This window comes from Festucalex cinctus, chromosome 7 (genome assembly GCF_051991245.1).
Source record: "Festucalex cinctus isolate MCC-2025b chromosome 7, RoL_Fcin_1.0, whole genome shotgun sequence".
Taxonomy (NCBI): domain Eukaryota; kingdom Metazoa; phylum Chordata; class Actinopteri; order Syngnathiformes; family Syngnathidae; genus Festucalex; species Festucalex cinctus.
The window spans coordinates 9,823,650-9,845,943 of record NC_135417.1 but is presented as its reverse complement, the minus strand read 5'-3'; the positions used below and the strand labels follow the sequence as shown (position 1 = coordinate 9,845,943).

The 22,294-nt window shown below is 40.8% G+C and overlaps 2 protein-coding genes across 4 annotated transcripts; both read left to right on the top strand.

Annotated features, from left to right (window-relative positions):
• The first annotated feature begins 850 nt into the window (after positions 1 to 850).
• LOC144021847 (non-homologous end joining factor IFFO1-like) lies at positions 851 to 14,467 on the top strand. Its single transcript, XM_077526037.1, has 9 exons — positions 851 to 2,268; positions 5,773 to 5,833; positions 6,668 to 6,763; positions 7,526 to 7,666; positions 7,759 to 7,967; positions 8,038 to 8,164; positions 9,251 to 9,340; positions 9,916 to 10,046; positions 10,142 to 14,467. The coding sequence occupies exons 1-9, from the start codon at positions 1,373 to 1,375 to the stop codon at positions 10,239 to 10,241; spliced, it is 1,851 nt and encodes a 616-aa protein (XP_077382163.1). The 5' UTR covers positions 851 to 1,372; the 3' UTR covers positions 10,242 to 14,467.
• A 144-nt stretch (positions 14,468 to 14,611) lies between these two features.
• Positions 14,612 to 22,256, top strand: LOC144021850 (uncharacterized). Of its 3 annotated transcripts, XM_077526043.1 has the most exons (11): positions 14,612 to 15,603; positions 15,675 to 15,750; positions 16,034 to 16,091; positions 17,834 to 17,944; positions 19,250 to 19,381; positions 19,680 to 19,794; positions 19,950 to 19,990; positions 20,070 to 20,177; positions 20,277 to 20,299; positions 21,045 to 21,108; positions 21,187 to 22,256. In XM_077526043.1, the coding sequence occupies exons 2-11, from the start codon at positions 15,676 to 15,678 to the stop codon at positions 21,459 to 21,461; spliced, it is 1,002 nt and encodes a 333-aa protein (XP_077382169.1). In that variant the 5' UTR covers positions 14,612 to 15,603; position 15,675; the 3' UTR covers positions 21,462 to 22,256. The 3 variants fall into 3 exon arrangements, with proteins under 3 accessions (XP_077382169.1, XP_077382168.1, XP_077382170.1); XM_077526042.1 differs by lacking the exon at positions 14,612 to 15,603 and having other exon boundaries at positions 15,616 to 15,750; XM_077526044.1 differs by lacking the exon at positions 14,612 to 15,603 and having other exon boundaries at positions 15,674 to 15,750; positions 16,345 to 17,944.
• The last annotated feature ends 38 nt before the right edge of the window (positions 22,257 to 22,294 follow it).

Here is a 22,294-nt window from a genome sequence, read left to right as displayed (position 1 = left end):
ATTTTTATTTTTCCCCGATCGCTAACCACCCCACAATATCGTGCACGTATCGTGATGTTTAGATATCGTTACATCGCCACGCCCCTTAGAAGCACACATCCAAAACAGGAATACGTACAAATATATTCCAGACCACAACCTCAGGAAGTGAAATGCCCTATTAATTAAAATACTCCCAACACGGTTTTATAGCATCTACAGTAACAAAAGGTCCTCAACACAACGTTTTGAGGAAGAGCAATGAATAAGACAAATTGTACTGTAAGTTTTCCCAAACTCGTCTCACAATATATATATCAATCGTGCCCAAAGATGCTTTCTGTCATAAAGAAAACGGGATTAAAGTGGAATTTACATTCAATAATCTTAAAAACTAGACTGATCTTAAAATACTGTTTTCAGGCTTATTTCAACTGTAGCCAACATACAATACGATATTGTATGTATAGCTAGTGGCTGACAGTGGAATTGGATACAATTAAACTACAAAGAAAATTCTACAAAATGGCAGAACCGCTATTAGATCTTATAAATATATAGGTTAGACGTTAATGCACCTGATTGTGAACAGAAGATTTTCTTTTTGTGCTAGCAGAGCATTAATTTCCAACACAGAATAAAATTTATCAAAGGTAAAAAAAGAAAAAGTCAAATAAAATAAAAATATACTGAACTTTAGGAGGCTTTATCGCTTCTCATTCCAAATACTGTATAATCAATCGAGTTGTTGTGACGTCACTCAATACCGCTCACAGCCTATAGGGGGCGGACTATGACAACATTCGCATTGTTGACGTATTACCCCGTGTAATAATCCTCCATTAATTTCTCTCTTTGTCATTTCAGCTCGGCGACATTTCTTCAGCACTTTCGCACACTTACTGATTAAATACTAATTTATATTTCATTTTCATTCCCAGTGGCGCAATCTGGTGACCAAAGGATAAACTTTCACGGATCTCCTGCTCGCGTGTTGTCGTCATTACGGTAAAGCTTGTAGCAGCTGCACTTGTCCTGCGGTCACATTTTGTTGCCACAACTCGGAGGGACTCGCTCGCATCAGATTTCTCCTTCATCCTTCTGCTTTTATTCTCCTTTTTTGGGGGGGGGATAAATCCTCCACCGTGTAGCCGTGTTGCGTGTCAGTCATTCGGTGAACATTTTTGCTTTGTTATTTTTGGCCCGTGTGTCACCGAGTTGACCCACCAGTAGCAGCAGTCGACGTTAAGACCTTCTTCTAATCTAATTCCGAGTCGGTTATATAAGAAGGTAAACACTGCGCATCTCAAACCGTTTGGTTATTTATTTATTTTTTCCGGTGTTTTTTATTCACATTATTCTGCTTGAAGAGAGACAAATCCCGCCCGTGTTCATGCCAGATCTGCAGCGTTTTAGTTTCCCGTACCATAGCATGAATCCATTGTTGGGGGCCACGGCGCATCTCCAACAACATCCGCAGCCGAGCCAGGCCCCCGGACACCCAGAATCCCCCTCGGGCCTCCTCCCGGACGCCGTGTTCGGCACTTCTCTCCTGCTGGGTGACCTGCCCGGGCCCGAACATCCGGGGCCTGAGTTCCCCTCCCAGAGCTCGCCTTACCTCCACCACTATCAGCATCAGCACCACCACCCCCCCACGGTGCACCATCCTCCCGCCGCCATGGCCCTGCGCAACGACCTGGGCTCCAACATCAGCGTGCTGAAAACACTCAACCTGAGATTCAGGTGCTTCCTGGCGAAGGTGCACGAGCTGGAGCGCAGGAATAAGGTTCTGGAGAAGCAGCTGCAGCAAGCGCTGGAGGCCAACGGCGGCTGTAGGCCGCACACGCAAGAGGCGGGCGTGCAGACGGGTTTCGTGGGGGCCATCCCGCTCACACCCGGCTCGCTCCCCTTCCACAACACCAACAACTCAGCCAGGAGGCCCACCAGTTTGTCCTGCATCGCTCCCGAGAGCGCCGCTCCCACCCGGACCGACACCTCCTGTAACCCCGCCATCACCGTCAGCCAGGCGTCCCCGTCCGCAGACTCCCCCGTGTCCAGAACCGGTTCTGGACGCTCGGCGACCACGCCGGCTCCTCGCTTCCTGCCGGGCACCATCTGGTCCTACAACCCCACTCGCAGGTACGGCTCGGAGCGTCTGCCCAGCCCGGGGGTCTCCTGGATGCACCCGGACGGAGTCGGGGTCCAGATCGACACCATCACCCCCGAGATCAGAGCGCTCTACAACGTCCTGGCGAAAGTCAAGCGGGAGAGGGACGAGTACAAACGCAGGTACATTTAATGATACCGGCACCTTGACTTACAAGTTTCATCGTTCCGTTACTGTGCTCGTAACTGGGGCTGAACAATTAATCGAATTTAAATTGACATCACAATGTAGTGGAATGGAAAAGTAGCAAAGGTTGCATTTTGGAAAGATAAACAATAAACCTGGCGTATAAACTATATTTTAAAACTACTAACGATTATTTTAATAATACATTTTGCCATTCATCCATTTTCTTGACCGCTTATTCCTCACAAGGGTCGTGGAGGGTGCTGGAGCCTATCTCAGCTGGCTTTGGGCAGTAGGCGGGGCTAAAGTTTGTCAGTTACTTTGTCAATTCACGGAAAAACAGTAAGATATTTCAAATTTGCAGTGCAGTAAATGCACAAATGTAAATGAATTATGATTCCGTTACGGCAAAAACATTCCCAAAGTAGTAGAAGTTGCAAATGTTTTATTTTGAAAAAAACAAACAAACACAACCAGTCTGCTTTAATGGAGGACTTTAGAATTAAGGTGTCTGAACGATTCATTGGGTATCAAAAATAATTATCGATTAATTTGACATCAATTAGCTCTCGATTAATCATTTTTAATATTTTAATACCTGGGAGCAGGACATGGAAAAATAATCGCATAATAAATGTGAATAAACTGAAATCATTTGTTGTAAATCAACTTTCCCCATTGAAATGAATGGAAATACTGTTAATCTGTTTATTATTGTAGGTTACTGTATACAATTATAACTATTAATGGACAGATTTTTTTTCTGGTTGATACGCATTTGTTGTTTTGTTGCAAAAGACTTTTTGCCGCCCGTTCCAAAATTTTTCATCATTTGTGTGGGATAGCAGAAGTGCTTCATTCATACTGCTTCGTCACGGCGACCATTCGCACACCTTGCTCATGTTTTCAATGATTTGGAGATAAAATTCAACGGTCGTCATCCGCTTCTTCTTCTTGGTGTTCACTTTTTCGAAGTGTCTTTGAAAATAAATTTGCCGAAGTAAGTCGAGGTACAACTGCATCACACTAACGAGCTGTTTTGTTTTGTTTTCCGGCGGTTTTCAAGCAGCTGCAGCTCAGCTGTCTCTCGCTGAGTCAGCATTAATCCCGCCCAGTCTGATACTTCACACTGAGGCAGGTGCGGTTGCTAGGAATATACACACCGCATCAACAAGTCCGCTTCTAAATATACAGAAGAATGAAGGTCAGTCGCGTTTTTCCATTGTCAGATGTTCACATCAGAGCATCCCGTGGACGACGACGACGACGTATTCGTCAGGCAAAACTGCCACCTGCATGCTAGCGCTACTAATGAAGTGCTTGATGTTTATGTCGCCCAGCACTAGCAGTAGCACGCAGCTGTCAACTAGTGCACAGTTTTGCCTCATTAGTTGTTGTCCTAAGTTGTTCTTTCAGTGAGGATAACGAGCGTACTAGTACAGGGACTTCACTTGAATCTGGACGTCAAAGTCACATGAGCATTTGTTTGCTAGCAATTGAATAAATGCTCAATATGCTCGCCATAAAGCTGTTTTTTTTTTTTTAATCTGTGATATCCAGTTGAAGGTAATTCTAGTAGAATTACAGTAACAACCCCCTCCGTTGCGAGTTTGTGGTTGCTCTATTTCACGTATTTAAAAAAAAAAAAAAAAAAAAAAAAAAGTTGTTTTGGGTGTAATCCCACCGTCGGCTGCTAGGTGGCATCACACTATTGTTTTACGACGTATCATCTGAAAGAAGAAGAGTGAAAACAGGAAGCATAAAGGGTAATTCATTGTTAAATCATCTGTAATCCTGCTTTTTATTGTGCAGTTTCATTTTAGAATGAGCATAATTATTAATGTATATTGCGAGATGATAAATTGGTTAGTTTATAATTAGTTTTGATTAGATGTATTTATCAGATGAAAAAACTATTTGTCAGCTAAGTTTTTGTTTACTTTCATTTGATTGTTGATTTGTTTACTTTTTTGATTTCATACTTCTGTGTCTATGGAAACGTATTGCATTCACTTAAAAAAAATGTTTTTCTGACTAATTTTTTGATTTTTTTGTTTTTTTTGTTTTGTAAAGTATTTTTTCTAGTTTTTTTTTTAATATTTGTTTCTGTTTTATTTAATATTTTTTGTCATAAAAAATATTCAGAAAAACAGGGAAAAAATTATTCAGAAAAACAGGAGGGAAAATTTCTAGTAATTTTTTTCAGTTTTTTTTCTAATATTTTTTTCTGTTTTACTGAATATTTTTTTCTGTCATAAAAAATATTCAGAAAAACAGAAAAATGAAAAGAAAATTACTCCAAAAAAAAAAAACAAAGCTTCCCAAAAACAGGATATTTACTTTTTATTTTTTTACAAGTGAATGCAAGACGCTTCCATTTGTGTCACACAGCAGTTGGGAGAAATTTTTCCTGTTCAGTACAATGAAGTAGGCCGAGTATTAAATGTAATGAAAGTCCCTAATAGGGTGAATGACCTCATACATGGCCAGTGTCAAATAACCTTCACGTGCCGATTCACCCCACCACCACCCGAAGTGAGGGTTGGTGTCGGTCTCCTTTAGTTATGACTCACCTTCATGCCAGAAAGTGACATTTTGTCAACCAAATATTATTTTTTACTTTACTTCTATAATAGCTCAGTCACGTTTTCGTACAAAAACTCTTTTGCTTTCGTCACGTTTTCATACAAAAACCCTTGTAACCACCCTCTTCCCCCCCGTCTGGCCTCCCTCTCACCTCCTCCTCACTCCTCGCCATATCTGCAATGCAGCATGCACTGCTGGAAGGTGGGCGGGGGGGGGGGGGGGGGGGGGGGGGGGGGCGTCCCGCCTCGCTAAAGGTTGCACGCTCCTCCTCTCCGCATTCGCCGAGCGTACGTCTCCTGCTTTTTTGGCCTGTTTGAGATGCAGGAGGGTTAGACGAGATGTTGGCGTGTCGCAGCGTTTGAAAATTGGTAATGAGATGATGCGGCAGTCCGGAGAGGCGAGAGCCATTCGCACACAGCAGGCGGGACCGATTTGGGCTTTTAAACGTATTGAAAGTTCAGATTTATGGGAGGAATTTCCTGCATCATGGCGCTGCACTCTTATCAAATTTATGAGCCATGGTTAATCTTAATATTTAAGACATTTTTGGAGAATTTTCAATTTTTTTTGCTGATGTGTCGGCCTGGTGACTCAATGCCAACAACTGTGAAATGTATCAAAAAGTCATCGTTTTAACTGCCTTTCGCAAGACTAGTTAGCGCTGATCAACCAATCAGAGTGTGGAAAAATGCTGACGTCACACTTCGGAATCTAAAATCTGAGTGATAAAAAAAAAAATGTGGTCTCGACAGTAGATGTTGCGTGACTGTGAGATTGCTTCACTGTTGATTATGAACTGCAATATAACACTGGAACATGGTTATAGATGATATCATTTTTTTTTTTTGTTTGGCCCAAAAATAAAATTGAATTGAGTTGCCTTACTTGACCTCGTGTACCTGTTTGACTTGTAGATGGGAAGAAGAATACACGATGAGGACAGACCTGCAACAGAAGATTGCTGACTTACAAGAGGTATTGAAACGTAAAGTGCATTACAAATACCATTTATTATTATTATTATTATTATTATTATCCATCCATCCATTTTCTTAACCATTTGCTTCTCACAAGAGTCGCAGGGGGTGCTGGAGCCTATCCCAGCTGGCTTCGGGCAATAGGCGGGGTATACCCTGAACTGGTTGCCAGCCAATCACATTATTATTATTATTATTATTATTATTATTCAGGTTTCAGGGCCATCTCAACCCCACCAGCATCAAACTGTGTTGAACACGGAAAATCACCAGGAACTTTTTTTTTTTTTTTTAAATAGATAATATTTAGCTAATGCTAATGCTCCTTTTGCGCTCTCTGACAATGAGAGTGCCACTGCCACCTACTGTAGTGGCTGTGCAATTACACTATTTTTGAGGACTGGCTAATGTAATAAAAAAAAAAAAAAAAATAGATAATTATAGTTAATAGTTAAGTCAAAAAACTAAAATCAAGTTAAAACAAAACAAAACATTTAAACAAACCATTATTAGCCTGCGCATGTCTCATTGACGGGAACGTTCACCTGGGCTCTTCAACAGCACGCACCCACGCACAAGTGAGTCAACAGGGGGCGCCGTTAAAAGACGATTAGCTCGCCATCAGACGAGCGCCGAGCTCCTCGTGGTCGATGATGCGTTTACTGTTTACGACGTTTTCATGTGCTTCACTGGCGCTGAAAGCTTTTCGATTGTGCCCACGACCTCCTCTTGCGTAATTGTGTGCAGGGAGGTCGTCCGTCCGTCCGTCCGTCTGTCTGTGTTCACTGTTATGATGCTTCCTGTTTGTGTGCGTGCGTGCGTGCGTGTGCAGGACCTGCAGGAGAGCGAAGGCTGCCAGGATGAGCTGGCCCTTCGAGTTCAGCAACTGAAGGCCGAGCTGGTCCTCTTCAAAGGCCTCATGAGCAACGTGAGCGCACCGTCGCACACCATCTCTCGCAAATGTTTGGCTTTTTATCACAAAGGCCAAAAGACCAAATCTTACATCTGACGTTTTAATTTTGATTGGAAATTAAATACTTTAAAAAAAAAAAAAAGCTCAGAATCTTATTTATTGCATGTAACTATAATTTAAAATTATTTAACATGAAAACAAATTGTTCAGGTTGGGAAAAAAAAATCCAAATTTAGGTTAGTAATTGAATTTAAATTTTTTTTTTAAAGCTAAATATAACATTTTGGGGGCTCACATATTTTCATGTTCTAATAAAGTCGGGGTCTTTTTTTTGATGGCAAATATTCCCATTTTTGGGAGCCAACAATTCTTGTGCTAAATGTGGTGGATTTATAGTGTTAAAGCTTTTTGTTTATTTCTGGTAAAATTTAATGTTTGGGGATCTAAAATCAAATGTAGCATTTTTTTCCTAGCTGAAATATTATATTTAAAGGGAAAATATGGCATTTTTGACCGCCACATTTAAATTTAAGCAATTTTAAGCAATGGCCCGATAAAATGGTGCTTAATATTTTATATAATATTTAAGTCCTCTACTGGTACTACTATCAATCCATCCATCCATCCATTTTCTTGACCGCTTACTTCTCAGAAGGGTCGCGGGTGGTGCTGGAGCCTATCCCGACTGAGCTGGTCGCCAGCCAATCGCATCTGGTACTACTAATGTTTTTGTTGTTTTTTTCCAATATTCCTTCCTGTTGACGGTTGGTCATGCAGAATCTGTCCGATCTGGACACGAAGATCCAGGAGAAAGCCATGAAAGTGGACATGGACATCTGCCGCAGGATCGACATCACGGCTCGCCTCTGTGACGTGGCCCAGCAGAGGAACTGCGAAGACGTCATCCAGATGTACCAGGTGGGATGCTTCTTCACGTGTTCTAGATTGCTTTTCATGTTCAGCCGGCGGTAGCGACGCGTCAACTGTACTTTTTGTACAAACGTGCGCAGGTTACAAACAACCAGCCTCCGTTAAGCCTGCGCCGCAAACAGACGCCCGTTTCCGTCAACGGCAGCGAAGGCGACGAACCTGTCAGCACGTCCGAATGCGACGTGGTCAAAGAGGACGAGCAGCAGCAGCAACAACAGCAGCAGCAGCAGCACGGCAACTCGTCGGCCAATCAGATCAACGAGGAGATGCAAAGGATGCTGAACCACCTGTGAGCGATCGCACGCGTGCAGGAGACCCCTCGGAAATTTCCACCTCTCACCAAAATGATCACCTTGCAGGCGCGAGTGCGAGTTTGAGGACGACTGCGACAGTTTGGCCTGGGAGGAGACGGAGGAGACGCTGCTGCTGTGGGAGGATTTCCCAGGATGCACTCTGCCTCCTGACCCCGCCCACCTGCCTGGAGAGGTAGGCTACGCCTTTAGTAAACGCTTTTGTTCTAAAAAGTACGCAGAAAAATAATGGTTGAATGTGAAGAAAGACAATTGGAACAATAAGCAGAATGTGTTTTGGTTATAGCTCATGGATGGAATTATAAATAATAAAAAAAATTTAAACAAGCATGAATTATTATTTTATTATTATAGTAAACTATTTTACATTAAACACAGAAATAAATGAATGCAGAAAATATTTTTTTCTGGTAAACTATTTTAAATTAAACACAGAAATACATGAATGGAAAAAATATTTTTTATAGTAAACTATTTTACATTAACTCATTCACTGCCTTTGACAAGTATACTTGTCAATTGTATTTTTTAGAGCGGTGCTAAATGGGGGCGAATCTGAGCATGCTCCACTGTAAATATCAAACTTGGAAACAACTTTACTGATGCCCAACCACCGGTAGATGACATCATTGCCCCATTTTATAGGAAATAAACACAGTTTCAGAGTCCATGGGAGAAATGGCTGTATTTTGGCAAACCTACATTTTTCTGCTGTCAATTATAAAAGAACGGGACGGGACAAAAAGTAGGGAGTCTATTCTGTTATTTGGTAGATTCGGTTTATATATAATTATTGAATGTAATATCACGTGAGTATTGGAAATGTAAAAATTTTCTATAATGACTGGCAGTGAATGAGTTTTAAACACAAAAATAAATTAATGGATTTTTTTTTATAGCAAACTATTTTACATTAAACACAAAAATAAATGAATGGAAAAAATATTTTTGTATAGTAAACTATTTTACATTAAACGCAGAAATAAATGAAAACATATTTTTTTAGAATAAAATATTTTACATTAAACACAAAAATAAATGAATGGAATTTTTTACATTTTTTTATTTCTTACCTAATTCAAAATAAATTAATTATAGATACTACAATTAATATAAGCATGAATTATTTTATTTGCATACTTGAAATACACATTTTACCTTTTTTTTTTTTTTTTTCCCCCTCTGTCAATGACTAGGCCCATTTGTCTTATTTTTTTTTTTCCTTTCAAAATTTCCCTAATTTTTTTTCCTCTTCCACCAGGACGACTGTCTGGAAAAAGTGATTAACGACACCGAGTGCTTGTTCAAGTCCCGAGAGAAGGAATACCAGGAAACCATTGACCAGATTGAGGTACGACTTTTCCTTATCATTTCCATTAGTGTTAAAAAAAATACAGCGATAACCTAATTAAAAAGAATGTAAAGAATTCAACTGTGCATCGTGACATCATAATGTTCCCTGTTGTGCTGCACATTCTGGTGTGCAATCCTTGGCCACTAAGGGGCAGTGTAATACTTTTATACAGTAATAAATACACAAAGAAAACGCTGTAAACTGCATTAATATTCGTTGTTGTTGTTTTTGCGGAGCATAAACTTGGTGTTCTAATGTAAGTTGCTTTGAGGGTAATACTGTAGCTACTACGAAATTGTTGCTAGTTTCGTTAGCCCATCTATGGCGTTATGCATTTCTTGTTAGCATCAAGCAAGTGGACTTTGCTTAACTGGGATTCTCTTTAATTAAACGTTTTGAAGAATTGCTCACTCCAATTTTGCTTGCTAATTGTAACAAAAACATCCAAGTGATGGCTTGTATCTTGGAAGTTTTTGTTTTTCCTATGGAATGTCCTGCTCTTTTTCTCGAAACGACTTCCGAATAATGTCAGCGTATGAAAGGATAACTGAAAATCCAACTCCCCCCCCCAGCTGGAGTTGGCGACGGCGAAGAGCGACATGAACCGCCACCTGCACGAGTACATGGAGATGTGCTCCATGAAGAGAGGCCTGGACGTCCAGATGGAGACCTGCCGGAGACTCATCACGCAAAGCGGCGACAAGTATGCGTACGCTCGCGACTGCCCGCTGCTGGGAAGTAAAAAAAAAAAAAAAAAAAAAAAAGCTTTTGACAACAAACTTTTTCCGTCTCTCGCAGTAACGCGGCAGCGCAGGCGTCGTCCGACGACAGCGACCAGCGAGAGAGCGACAGGAGCTCGGCCTCTCCCCCGTCCTCGTCCAGCGCCGGGAGGTCCTGACACCTGGCCACTGCGGTCATGTGATCTGCAAAACAGTACCGCACCGTCGTCATTATCAACCACATCACGGCAGTCAATATGTGTATCGTTCACGTAGCCATCTTACACCAGCTTGTCAAGTAGCCTGTTAACGTGAACTTTTAGTGGGATTTGGTACAAAACGTGAAGCATTCTAATTAGTGGAGGACTGATAAGAACAAAAACTGTTTAATTCAACCCCATTTTTTTAATATGGTCTATGCAGCCCCGCTAGTCTAAATATGGTATTCTGGTAAATAAATATTATGTTAGTGGAATATGAGTTAAGCATCCAAATCCAGCTTCCAGTTTTTCTCCATCTCAGGGGGCGGCCATTTTGCCGCTTGCTGTCGACTGAAGATGACATCAATGTCGCGCAGGTCTCAGGTAACCACCAATCACAGTGCAGCTTCAGAAAACAGGAGGGCTGTGATTGGTCGTTGGCTTAGCAACTGTGATGTCATCTTCCGTCGACAGCAAGTGACAAAATGGCCACCCACTGAGATGGAGAAAAACGGCTTCATAACTCATATTCCACAAATGTAATATTAATCAGAATGTCATGTTTAGACTAGTGAGGTCACATGTAACATATTATTGTCAACAAATGTTTAAGGTTGACTTCCACTTACATTTAAATTCTGGTGCTTCAAGAAAATTGGTGGTTTTGTGGTAACATATGAAAGGGGGAACATTTAATGATAGCATATGATGTTTATGGAGCATTCAAACAAAATGTAATATTTTAGAGCACAAAATGTAGCTTTTTTTGTGGTTGGGGGGGGGGGGTAAAAAGGCATTTCTTTTAGCTTAAATATTGTGCTTTTGTTAAATTTATATAATGTGGTTTTGGAGACAAAATATATGTAGTTATTGTTGGGGCAATATATATTCAAGGGGATTGATAGAGTCTTTTAAGTTACTTTGGGCTAAATCACAATTTTTGGTGAAAATGTCTTTGTTAGTTAAAATGTATGAATATGTTTGGGCAAAATGTAGCTGTTATGGCAAAATGTTTTTGTGGACAATTCAAACCTTTGTTGGGATAAAAGTAGTACAGTGATCCCTCGCTACTTTGCGGTTTGGTTTGACCATGTTGGACATTTGTAATTTGTTTAGATAAGCCATTTTAGGATTAACAAGAAAAAAACTCATCGTCCTCATACTGCTGGGATGAGGAGCGATTTATGAGCGGTCTATAATCAGCAGCTCACTATTTATTCTATATTTTAGATTTTAAAAGTTACATTTGTGTTTAGAAAGGGGGGGAGGGGGGTTCATAGTGGCTTAATAGATGCATAAATCCCCACAAAATCGGAAATAGTGCTTCACTTTTTTTGTACAATTTCCTACTAAATTTTCCCGAGTTTTTTCTTTTCCCATGTGGAATAGCGACACAACATTAGTGTACCTCAATCGCACACAAGAGAAGTGGACATTGCATTATGTCTTGTAAGACGCAGTCATCACGCATTGGTGATTTTTTCTTTTTTTTTTGGGCAAAGCAACAACACAAATAGTCAGTAAGAAACATGTTCGTCCTAATATAGCAACGAGCAAATAATGTCGAGTAAAATTATTCGTCTTAATGTCCACACCAAGTGTGTGGATGACGGGCACTTTTTCCCACTTCTGCTCCGATGTCACGAATCAGCGTTTTTACTGCCTTACAGCTGCGGAGTGGAAGCTTTGCTTTGGTTCTGCCTCAGAAAAAAAAAACGTTATCAGGCTTGCAAAGCTGAGCGAAGCTGCATTGCGAATTGTGGAAATTATTAAATGTGCTTTCATGATGAAAACTTGAACCGCCAGCGGCGTGGAGCTCGCTGATAACGAGCCACAACTCCATTTTTTGTCACCGTGACAAAAGATTTAGTGGTTGCTGATGACGCTACTATAGTCAAGTCAAGTGAGCTCGTTACATGCAATATTCCCAGTGCACTTTAACTGACAACTGCAACTACAGCAGCCACTGCAAGCGTCTGCATGCGAGAGAGAACTGTTGACGTTTTTTTGTTTTTTTTGTTTTTGTTTTGATAACACAATGGGAAGCGTAATTCAGTGGTACCGTGACTTACAAAGTTTTCCGAATGACCAGACAGAAAAAATGTGGCGCACTCAAAAATTACCCACAATGCACTTGGAAAAGTAGTGCGTATCAATGGTCACTCAACAGGTTAATATAGACCACAATGCATAGCGAGCAGGAAAACAAAATGGTGTAAGTAATGCGAAACGTTGGTCACATGAAATGCGATGGCGAGCAAGTAGCTAGCTAGCTGTCCGAATGACAACAGAACGACGCAACTATATATATTGCGGGAGTTGGGACTGTTTAAAGTGAATGAGCCTTAAGTGGGGAAATGTGGACATTTGGATGCAGCTAGAGTGCTAGCTAGCTAGCGAGCCAACTAGTCTGTTACAGATCTCCCCCCCCCCCCCAAAAAAAAACACAACAATTTTGTTCGGTTTTAAATTTAAAAAAGCAACAACAATGTACTGTAAATTACAAATATAAGAACATAATAAGTATATCAAGTGTAATTAAGCCAACTGCACAGTAGTATGTTAATGTGTGCCTTTGGTGTGGCCTAGAGTGCCTTGTAGCTAGCTAGCGAGAGCGTTAGCTAGCTAGCGAGAGTGTTAGCTAGGCACTCTAGGCCACACCAAAGGCACAACACGAACGTACTACTAGCTAGCTAGTTAGCTAGCTAGCAGGCTAGCTATCTGGAACAGACCAATGTCATTTCCATTCATTTCAATGGGGAAAAAATCTATTTGAGATGAGTGTGATTTGAGCGTTCTCAGGTGGAATTCAACTTGTAAGTCAAGGCGCCACTGTATTGTGTGTCTCAGATGACGTGAAGATTGAACACATTTATGAATAACTTTTTATCTGGAATGCCAAGTTTCCGATCTGGAAGGAACGAGCCGCCGAGTGCCAAAGTAAATGGAAAAAAAAAAGAAAAGAAAAAAGTCAGCAAATTGAGCTGCCCGAGTTTTTTTCCTTTCCCACCGACGTGCTTGATGTAAATAAAGTTTAGTCAACTTTGAGTTTGCACATAGAAAGGAACGAGCAAAGCAATGAAATAATAACGTCGCCAAGTGTACGAAGTAATCAACACTATCGCTTGTACAGCTGTTAATTGAGAAACGCTGTAAATAGAAAACTATATTTGCTCTGCGAAGCCATCGATCGAAAACACTCTTATTAGCGTGCTGGCTGAAGGCGGTGAAATTATAACATTGGCGATAAGAGGAGGACACAATTGAGGTTTGTATTCCAATAATGCATGGTACCGTTTGACTGAATATGAAAGCAGGAAGGAAGATGAGATCATTTCCCTTCCATTTCTATGTTATGCATGTGCCAGTGTGCAGGGGCCTCACGGCTGAATAGTGAATGTTTTCATTGAAGATACTTTAAAAAGACGTCTATCTACTGAGGCAAATGAAGAGGGAAGCACAAGCAGCCAAGTTCCTCTTTGAACTGTCAATATTTATATCAATAGTAAGGAACGGTTTCCCCGTTGCGCTTGTTTCATGTCTTGGAATTATTTTAATGTGCATTAAATGCTGAACAATAATGTATCATGGTGCAAACATTAAAGTAATGGCAGCATCAGGAGACACCGTTGTCATTAGAAGCCATCAATGATATTTAAAAAAAAAAATGTTGCGTTAACTTTGAGGACCTTTTTCCCTTACTGTCACTGTTTGGTGGAAACATTTGTCCAAATTCTTATTTTTGTTTTTGCAAATTGATGCTATTGCACAATCGCCATGTGGGTCTGTCATTTTCACAAATTAGTAACCAATCTAAAATGTGACATAAACGTACAGAATAACTTTAAATATGCCTTTTTTTTATTTTTTTATTGATAAATATTGGTGTCAGATTCAAGGATTCCACCCAATAGCGACGACATGCAAGTATGCGTCAGCCATTTTGAAATAGCTCAGCTACTAGAATGTAAACATCCAAATGAGAACGGTTTTAATTCACAATAAGAACAAAAATGAAACCACTGGTGTGATTCCTTGAAAAGCTTTTTTTTTTTAAATTGTTTTATTTCAGTGTGTTACTGTAAGTCAATAGTGTACATGTAAACGCCTGAAACATCATGTTAGCATCCTTGCACAGCCGCGAGATGTTCTGTATGTCAAACAAAAGAGGAAGAGAATAAAAAAAAAAACGTATGTCAGCAACATGCCAAGTGTGATTATTGGCTCACTTGCTTATTGAATGATCAGTTGAATAACAGTTTTTTATTTTTTATTTTTATTTTTTATTTAACTTGATTTAGTTTGTCTGCTTCCCGGCCCTTGGTGTAAAACGACAACATAGACTCACCTTGGCAGGCCCCGCCCCTTAACTCATTCACTCAGCTATTTTCACTGAAACAACTGGATTTTGCACGGCCCACAGAATATTGTGTTCTATTGCTATAAAAACATGGAACCTACCAAAAGAAAGTCTCTTCTTTCATCAGTAAAAAGAAAAGAAAAGTATATTTCTGTCTCCTTCTATTTTGCAGCAATTAGCATTAGAATATAGCTAAGTTTCATCAGTAGTCACAAACCTGTTAAAAACACTGGCAAAAACAGATCTCTTATACTCTGTTGCTACCTGCTGGCCTTTTTTTGGTAATAACTACCATTGCTTTAAGCGACCTCTTCAGGTCAGAAGCTGCATCAAAGCCTTCTGTGTGCTCTCGCATTAAAAAAACAAACAAACAAAAAAAAGTATAAATACGTTTTTGGTAGGGAAGGTCAAAGTATTAAAAACGTATTTATACGTTTTGGGGTTTGAATGAGTTAAATGCAGATGCATTTTCACAGACACTACAATAGTGTATTTTATCTTCAATCTATTTTCTTTGTATTCTTATTACAATGTGCTTTGAGAATTTTGTTTTAATAAGCACGTGGAAGAGATGACAAAAAAAATAAATCTGGATTTTGGTTCTGTAATATCAATAAATGGGTTCACTGTAAACATTTTTTTTTTTTTTTACTTTCGTATTCCCTGCCTGCAAGTAATTAATCATGTGTGAGAAATCCTCACAAAACAAAAGTTTCGTGTTGTGCATCCTATACTGTAAGCCGACACGATGAGTTTCCGTTTTGATCAAACCTCAATCTCGCTTTGAAGTACGGTAAGTGGCGAGGTGGACGTCCTGTGCGCGAAGCCGCCAGGCGGAGCGCCGTGGGCGGACGAGACGTCAGCTGCGGAGGAAAGAGTGATGACGCCGACGGTGGGCGGAGCCGGGCGCCATCAAAAGTAACAGAGTCAAGTCGCGAAGCAAAGAACTTCCGGAGAATCGAAGGAGTGTCGCAGTTGAAGGTAAAACAAAATGATGAAAAATACATTTCTGTATGACTTTCGCTGATTCCTTTGATAATGTCGCCTCACAGGATGATGGGCCTGAAAGTGCAATATTTCATGAGTGTGCTTTTGGCATCTGCACAGATGTTGCTCACCTTCCCGCTGGTAAGTTTACTTCCACCTAAAAAAAAAAAAAAAAAAAGGTGGTATATATTTTTTTAAATACCTACTAGCATTTTGTGTCCTTTATCTAACAATGTAGGATGACACTAGATGGCGCCAAAGCCTTGGCTATTAGGAAAGTAGTAATTGGTCTCAAGGAAGGGTTTACACAGTCTTTGAAATGCATGTTTTTCATCTTTTGATCTTCTTATATATAGTAAAGGTGTATATATTAGTAAAGGTACATACTGTATTTTGAGTGATGCTCATCAATGCAAATTAACAGACGGAGAGGAAGCACTTGCCCATCCAGCATGGCATCGAGTGCCAGATGTGCCCTGCAGGTGAGAAGAGAAAAAAACAACAACTTTTGTGGTAAAATGTTTTGGGTTTTTTTTGTTACTGTTGTTGCAAGATACATTGACCGTACTTGTAGCACCAAATGCTACTCACTAGTAGTTTTACCCCACTCGTAATGTAGTTGTCCTACTAGTATGCTAAAATTCTTTTTTCATAAAAATACTTCCAGAAAGTTGACCATGCTTTTGCCTTACCGTAGGTTATTTATTGACTTCCACCTTGTGTACAAATTTGCAGAGGTGGGTTATGCTGCCCTCGCTACGAAGCGTCGGATTTTTCACCATCTCAACGGCGAGTTAACGACATTCCAAATAATAAGACTTGGTTTCTTTTTTTTGGGCTGTTTAGTTGAACAATGGCCTCTGACCATTAATTACCCTCTTTGGGTCATTGTAAAATTAGAAAATACAAATAATAAAACACACGTGGTATTAGCTAGCTATGCAAGAGACACTGTCATGCTACTAGCTAGCGCTAGCAAGTCACATCGCAGACATTCTCCAAACAGTCTCCAGTCTTAAAAAAAAATATATATATATTTATTAGCAAAAACAAATAGAAAGTGTTATGTTCTTGACATGAACATGTATTTACGGACAGACCCTTCCAGTGTGACGTCACGTTTAAGTGCGCCCCTTGCGGTGGGGGGCAGGGCGTCAATTTGTTTGTTAGCGGCTAGCAAGCTAAGATAGCTTGAAAACTTTGCTATACAGCAAGACAAGTATATCCGGACACAAACGATTTAATGAATGGCAATTTATACCATGAAAGTAGTGATCGACGTACTGTTTCAAGCAAAAACAACATACCTTAAGCTTCTGCTTCCACTTTGCTTCCAACAAACCCCTTTGTTGTAGCTAGCTTCTCCAAACGGTTGTTCTCAATGAGTCGCGGTAATGTAGTGTCCTACAAGGGACGTTTTTTGTGACATTTGACATATTTCCCACCTTTTAACGAAAACACTCGCCGAAAATCAAGCTCTCTACATTCATTTCTTATGGGATGTTTGCCCTCCGGGAGGCGCCGCGAGAGCTAAGCAGTGACGTCAACTGGAAGGGTTTATTCTTGGCTAACAAAATAGGATCCAAAAGCCAGTGTAACACATGAACGGGTGAAGGTCTCTTTTGACTCAGCAAAACAATATACAGAGCAAGATGCTACATGCTAATGCTACATTTAACCCGGATTACAAACTCAACCTCTAAACATCTGAAGAACAAATTTTGCTGGTCTGTCAATGCCGGGCCACCTGTTCATCATTGCCATTCCGTCCATTATTTCAAGCTGAACCAAAGCTGTAATTGTCGACCGTCATTATTTTAACCGCGGTTCTATTGTCGCTAAATCACAGTTCGTCACCGCTAGAGGTCGGATGAGATGCGTCATACAGTCCGGTGACGCTGTAGACTCAAGAATATTAAAAAGGCCCTTCTTGTATTTCTGTGCCTTTTCTTCACAATGTTTGACTCACGACCTTGATTTGTAAACGAATCAGTAAGTGGATGGAAAGGAGTGTGAAAGTATCACCGGCGCGTCTTTCATCTTTTCCCACGCCATACCAGGCTGCGTTTGTGTCGATGCTGGCGAGTGACGCAGCGGCGCTTGGCCGGTTCGGCTCCGCGACCACATCCTGCCTCGGCGTCACGTTATGCTCTGCACGCCGCCGTCGCAGCTGTTGGCACGTCACGCATGTTGTGTTATTTACGTGTTTGTTTGCTCGCGTCAGGTCAGTTCCAGAAGTCTTGCGGCCGGTGCGAGTCGTGTCCCGCCGGGAGCTACACCGCCGATTGGAACCGTGAGGACAGCTGCCATCGTTGCTACGGCGACTGCAGGCCTGGTAGTGTTGGTGGTGTTCATGCATCTCGCTGGTCACAACATTAGGTACACCTGTAGAACCAAATGGCATACAACGTAAGCGTCATCTCACTACTTTTGTCTTGATTCATTAAATAATAAATGCTTCCTTTTGATTTTCGTTCACTGAAGGCACCTCAGTAGGATCACGCACACTACTGAAGTGCTCTCACACACTACTGAAATGTTCTCATACACTACCGAAATGCTCACATAACTCTAAAAAAATTGTTGCACAATTGTTTACACACACAACTGAAATGCTCTCACCCACTTGGCTGAAACACTCACACACTACTGACAATTATTTTCTCACGCTACCGAAAAAGTTTTCACACGCATGCATTACGAAATACTCTCACACGGTACTGAAAACGTGTGACTGGACTATTGTTTACATATGCTACTGATATGCTCTCACATGCACTACTGAAACACTCTCACACACGCTACAGAAAGATTTGCTCACACTATGAAAAAATTCTCAGACAACTGAAACGCCCTTGCACAATCTACTGTAAAATTATATACACTTGCACAATACAACAAAATTCTCGCACATGCACTACTGAAATGCTCTCATACCCTCTACTTAGAATTATTTGCTACACTACTGAAACACTCTCACACACTGAAAAATTATTTGCCTCCACTAGGAAAATTCTCTCATATAAAAAGCAGAAACGCTCTCACACTCCACTTGAAAATTATTTTCTCACACAGGGTGACAAATTCTCTCACACAAGTGAAACACTCACACTACTGAAGGTATTTGCTCACACACAATGAAGATTTTATATAAACAACTGAAACATTCTCACACGGAAAATTATTTGTCACACTATGAAGATTCTCTCGTTCAAAACACCCGAAACACTCTCACACTAACATGAAAAAATATTTGCTCACGCTATGAAAATTCTCTTACATTTACAACTGAAATGCTCTCATACTTGCTTCTGAAAATTATTTGCTCACACACAATGAAAAATTACCTCGCATTCACGACTGAAATGCTCTCACGCACTACTGAAAATGTCACTCACGCCCTACGAAAAATTAGCTCACGTCCACTCTTTCGCACACTATATTATTCATTTGTACACACTATTGAAAAAAGATTTTCTCACACTCTACAGAAAAAATGATTTGTTTACATACACTACTGAAACACTCTCAGAAGTGTACCTAATGTTGAGGCCAGTGAGTGCAGTTAAATTAATCGTTGCCCTGCTGCGCTGGCAGCCCATCAAATGTTCTTGATCTTATTTCTTCTTCTTGTTGTCAGAATTCAATCAGCGGGTGCTGGAGAACTGCAGCAGCACGTCGAACCTCAAGTGCACATGCCAGGATGGCTTCCGCTGCACCGCTGTGGTCGCGTATACCGACAACTGCAAAAACTGTGTCGCAACCACAACGGGTAAATAGATGCTGATTGTGCAATGGTTGACTTCATCACGCAGATCAGAAATTCGTCCTTTAGCAGAGGTGAAGTGACAAAAAACACTGTCGTAGATCGATTCGTGTAACAATTGTGGTTGTGTGAAGAGTTTGGATTATTTTGTAACTCTCATTTGGCTAAACATGGTACCGGTAAGCAGAATATTAGGATACTGAAGTAGAGGTAATGTACGGTATCAACCTGGCCACTATATGACAACATACTTTGTACGTTAGTTAGTTTGTATTTAATAAAGCACTACGTTCTGTTCCCTTAGTAACATCGACGACAACAACAAAAACAACCACAGCACAAAATGAAGACGAACAGACCACTTTCTCCTCATCTTCAGAAGACAACAGTAACTCTGAAAGATTGTGTTCATTTCCCGAGTAAGTACCGCTAGGTGGCTAATCGCTAATTTCGCCACCTCATTTTCCAATCGGCCAATTTACAGAAGAGTTTTGCGGAGCAGCAAAATGTCTAGCCAGCAAAGCGATTGTTTGTTTTTATACATCCTAACTGAAATATGTCCATATCATAACAGATGTGACCTTCAACCTGGAAACAGCTCACAACGTATCGAACGTGAGTTATTTTTTTTTACAAGCTAATAATACAGCAGTTTGCAGCGTATTCACCGAAGATGTCGTGTTTCCGAGTCCAGGCGCTCGGCTGGTGGCCGTGGTCTTCCCCATGGTCGTCGTGGTAACCCTGGCCCTCCTGGTCCTGCTCTGCATCTGTCGCTCGAGAGAGGAAACGTGCTTGAAGCGAGGCATGATGGCAAAACGAAATCTGTGAAATGTGTTTGATTGGCAGATTGAAGTTTTTCTGCAAGCCTGCTAATAATAAATGCGTGATTTGTGTCTTTCAGCTGTGATGAAGTTACGCAACAAGGTGAGTGATGCGCGCAAGACTCGTGTGTGTCTGCGAAGGTTTTGCAGACTATATGAGAAATTCTTTGGCGCTTATTTGTGATGCTTATCTGGCGCTTACAGAAGTATTTTGAAGTCAGTTGCAGAGCTTGAAGTGATACTCGACTCATTGAACAATTTTCAGCAGTGAAAAGTTAATATTTTGTCCAGAATGAATTTGATAACTTCATTATTGTTCATGTATAATTAATACGTTTAAAAAGTAATTTTTCTACTTGCTGTCGACTGATGATGACATCACCTGTGCTGAGGAAGTAGGTAACGGCCAATCATGGCTCACCTCTTTTCTGGGTTTGGTTACTTCCTCAGCACATGTGATGTCATCATCAGTCGACAGCAAGTAGAAAAAATACTTTTTAAAGGTGTTGTTGTAAATTGTAAATTGAAAAATAAGGAAGTTACCACATTAATTATAGACAAAATATGAACTTTTTACAACTGCAAATGGCTCAATAAGTATCCCTTTAAGCATTTGGCTGCCCTCTTGTGGCAAATATGTGCAATTCAACTTTTAGTCGGAGTTTTTTTGTAGATTTTCTCTGTTCATTCCAGCATTCATTGCATGCATTTTTGTTTTTGTATTGAACAACACACAACGTACATTACAGCAGTAAGAAGGAATAAGCGGAATAAGCGGTCAAGAAAATGGATGGATGGATGGAATATTATTATATTTTTTCCCCAATTTCAAAATGTTTCCTCTCCAGGGGGCTCCAAATGGTGCAGGCAAGGAGCAGGAGCCGACTCACCGTTTTCCCATCGACACTTGCGGTAGGAAGCCATTCTTTTTTTTTTTGTCCGTCTTACTCCCTATTGCGAGCCGCTTGACTTGGCGAACGTTCCGTGCAGGTGCCGTGCACGTCCACAACGCGGGCACGGTCATCGTCAGCTGGCTCAGTCAGTTCACCGGCCAAGTGGGACCCGTCACGGAAGCCAGGCGGGCGACGGAAGACGAGGACGATGACGAGGAGGAGACGGAAGATGCCGACCGGATCTCACCTTCTCCGGTCATCACACCTGGCGTCCCCCTCTCTGAGGAGGAGAGGAGCGGTGAGCCGGTCTTCTTCCCTTCTCAGGAGGAAGGCAAAGACTGTCACGTGTCCAAAGAGGAAGCAGAAGCCTGAAGGTGAAGGATGAGAACGTCTCGCTGGAGACGGATTTTTCTTCTGTAAGTTTAGCGAACTCTGAGACGACCAACCAGGTAGGAATATATGGACTGAAAGGAAAGGGGGGGTGCAATAAGTTTGATGGTGCACCAGTTTTCTTTAGAGTTTAACGCAAGTAGGAATATAAAAAGTCTACACACCCCTATGCAATACTTTTTGTGATATAAATAAATGACGCCAAGCGAAATCATTTCAAAACTATCCACCATTAACTCGTTCACGTGCATTGAAGAGTGGACTTGCCAATTGCGTTTTTTTTTTTGTTTTTTTTAAATCAGAATAGCTTTATTGCCTTTTACAGCACCCTGTTTTCTCAAATGAAAAGAAAAACATGAGGAAGTGGGAGGAGGAAAAAAAAAACAGACCCAGACTAGGCTCCTGTAAGGGGAGCACAGTATGGATTTTGAAAAAACAAAACAAAACAAAAAACACAGCAAACAGGTACACATAAAAACTCTATACACAGCAACTTGAATATTATGAAATGTGGAAGTGGGGTTTGGGGGCGGATCGGGCAAATCACAGGTGGTGAAAGGGGGAAAAAAAACAATATCATCAGAAGATTTCCCAACTGCCCTCGTTTAGATTGGATTTGGTGTCTTTCGTGTTGGGTCACATGGTTGGATCACATTTCTGCTACATTTTCTTGTTCCTGAATAATGAAGCACATTTTTTTTTTTTTTTAAATGCACCGTAAAAAGTTGCCTTTTGCTGTTTTATATCCATGTAATAAATGTATTTAATTGACCAAAATCAAGACTGCACATCTCTAAATATGTTTATGTGGATGG

Coding starts and splice junctions, on each gene's coding strand:
- LOC144021847 (XM_077526037.1), top strand. CDS start 1,373: ATGCCAGATCTGCAGCGTTTTAGTTTCCCGTACCATAGCATGAATCCA. Junction 5,834..6,667: donor AGATTGCTGACTTACAAGAG/GTATTGAAACGT, acceptor GTGCGTGTGCAG/GACCTGCAGGAGAGCGAAGG. Junction 6,764..7,525: donor TCAAAGGCCTCATGAGCAAC/GTGAGCGCACCG, acceptor TTGGTCATGCAG/AATCTGTCCGATCTGGACAC.
- LOC144021850 (XM_077526042.1), top strand. CDS start 15,661: ATGTCGCCTCACAGGATGATGGGCCTGAAAGTGCAATATTTCATGAGT. Junction 16,092..17,833: donor GTGCCAGATGTGCCCTGCAG/GTGAGAAGAGAA, acceptor TGCTCGCGTCAG/GTCAGTTCCAGAAGTCTTGC. Junction 17,945..19,249: donor CTACGGCGACTGCAGGCCTG/GTAGTGTTGGTG, acceptor TCTTGTTGTCAG/AATTCAATCAGCGGGTGCTG.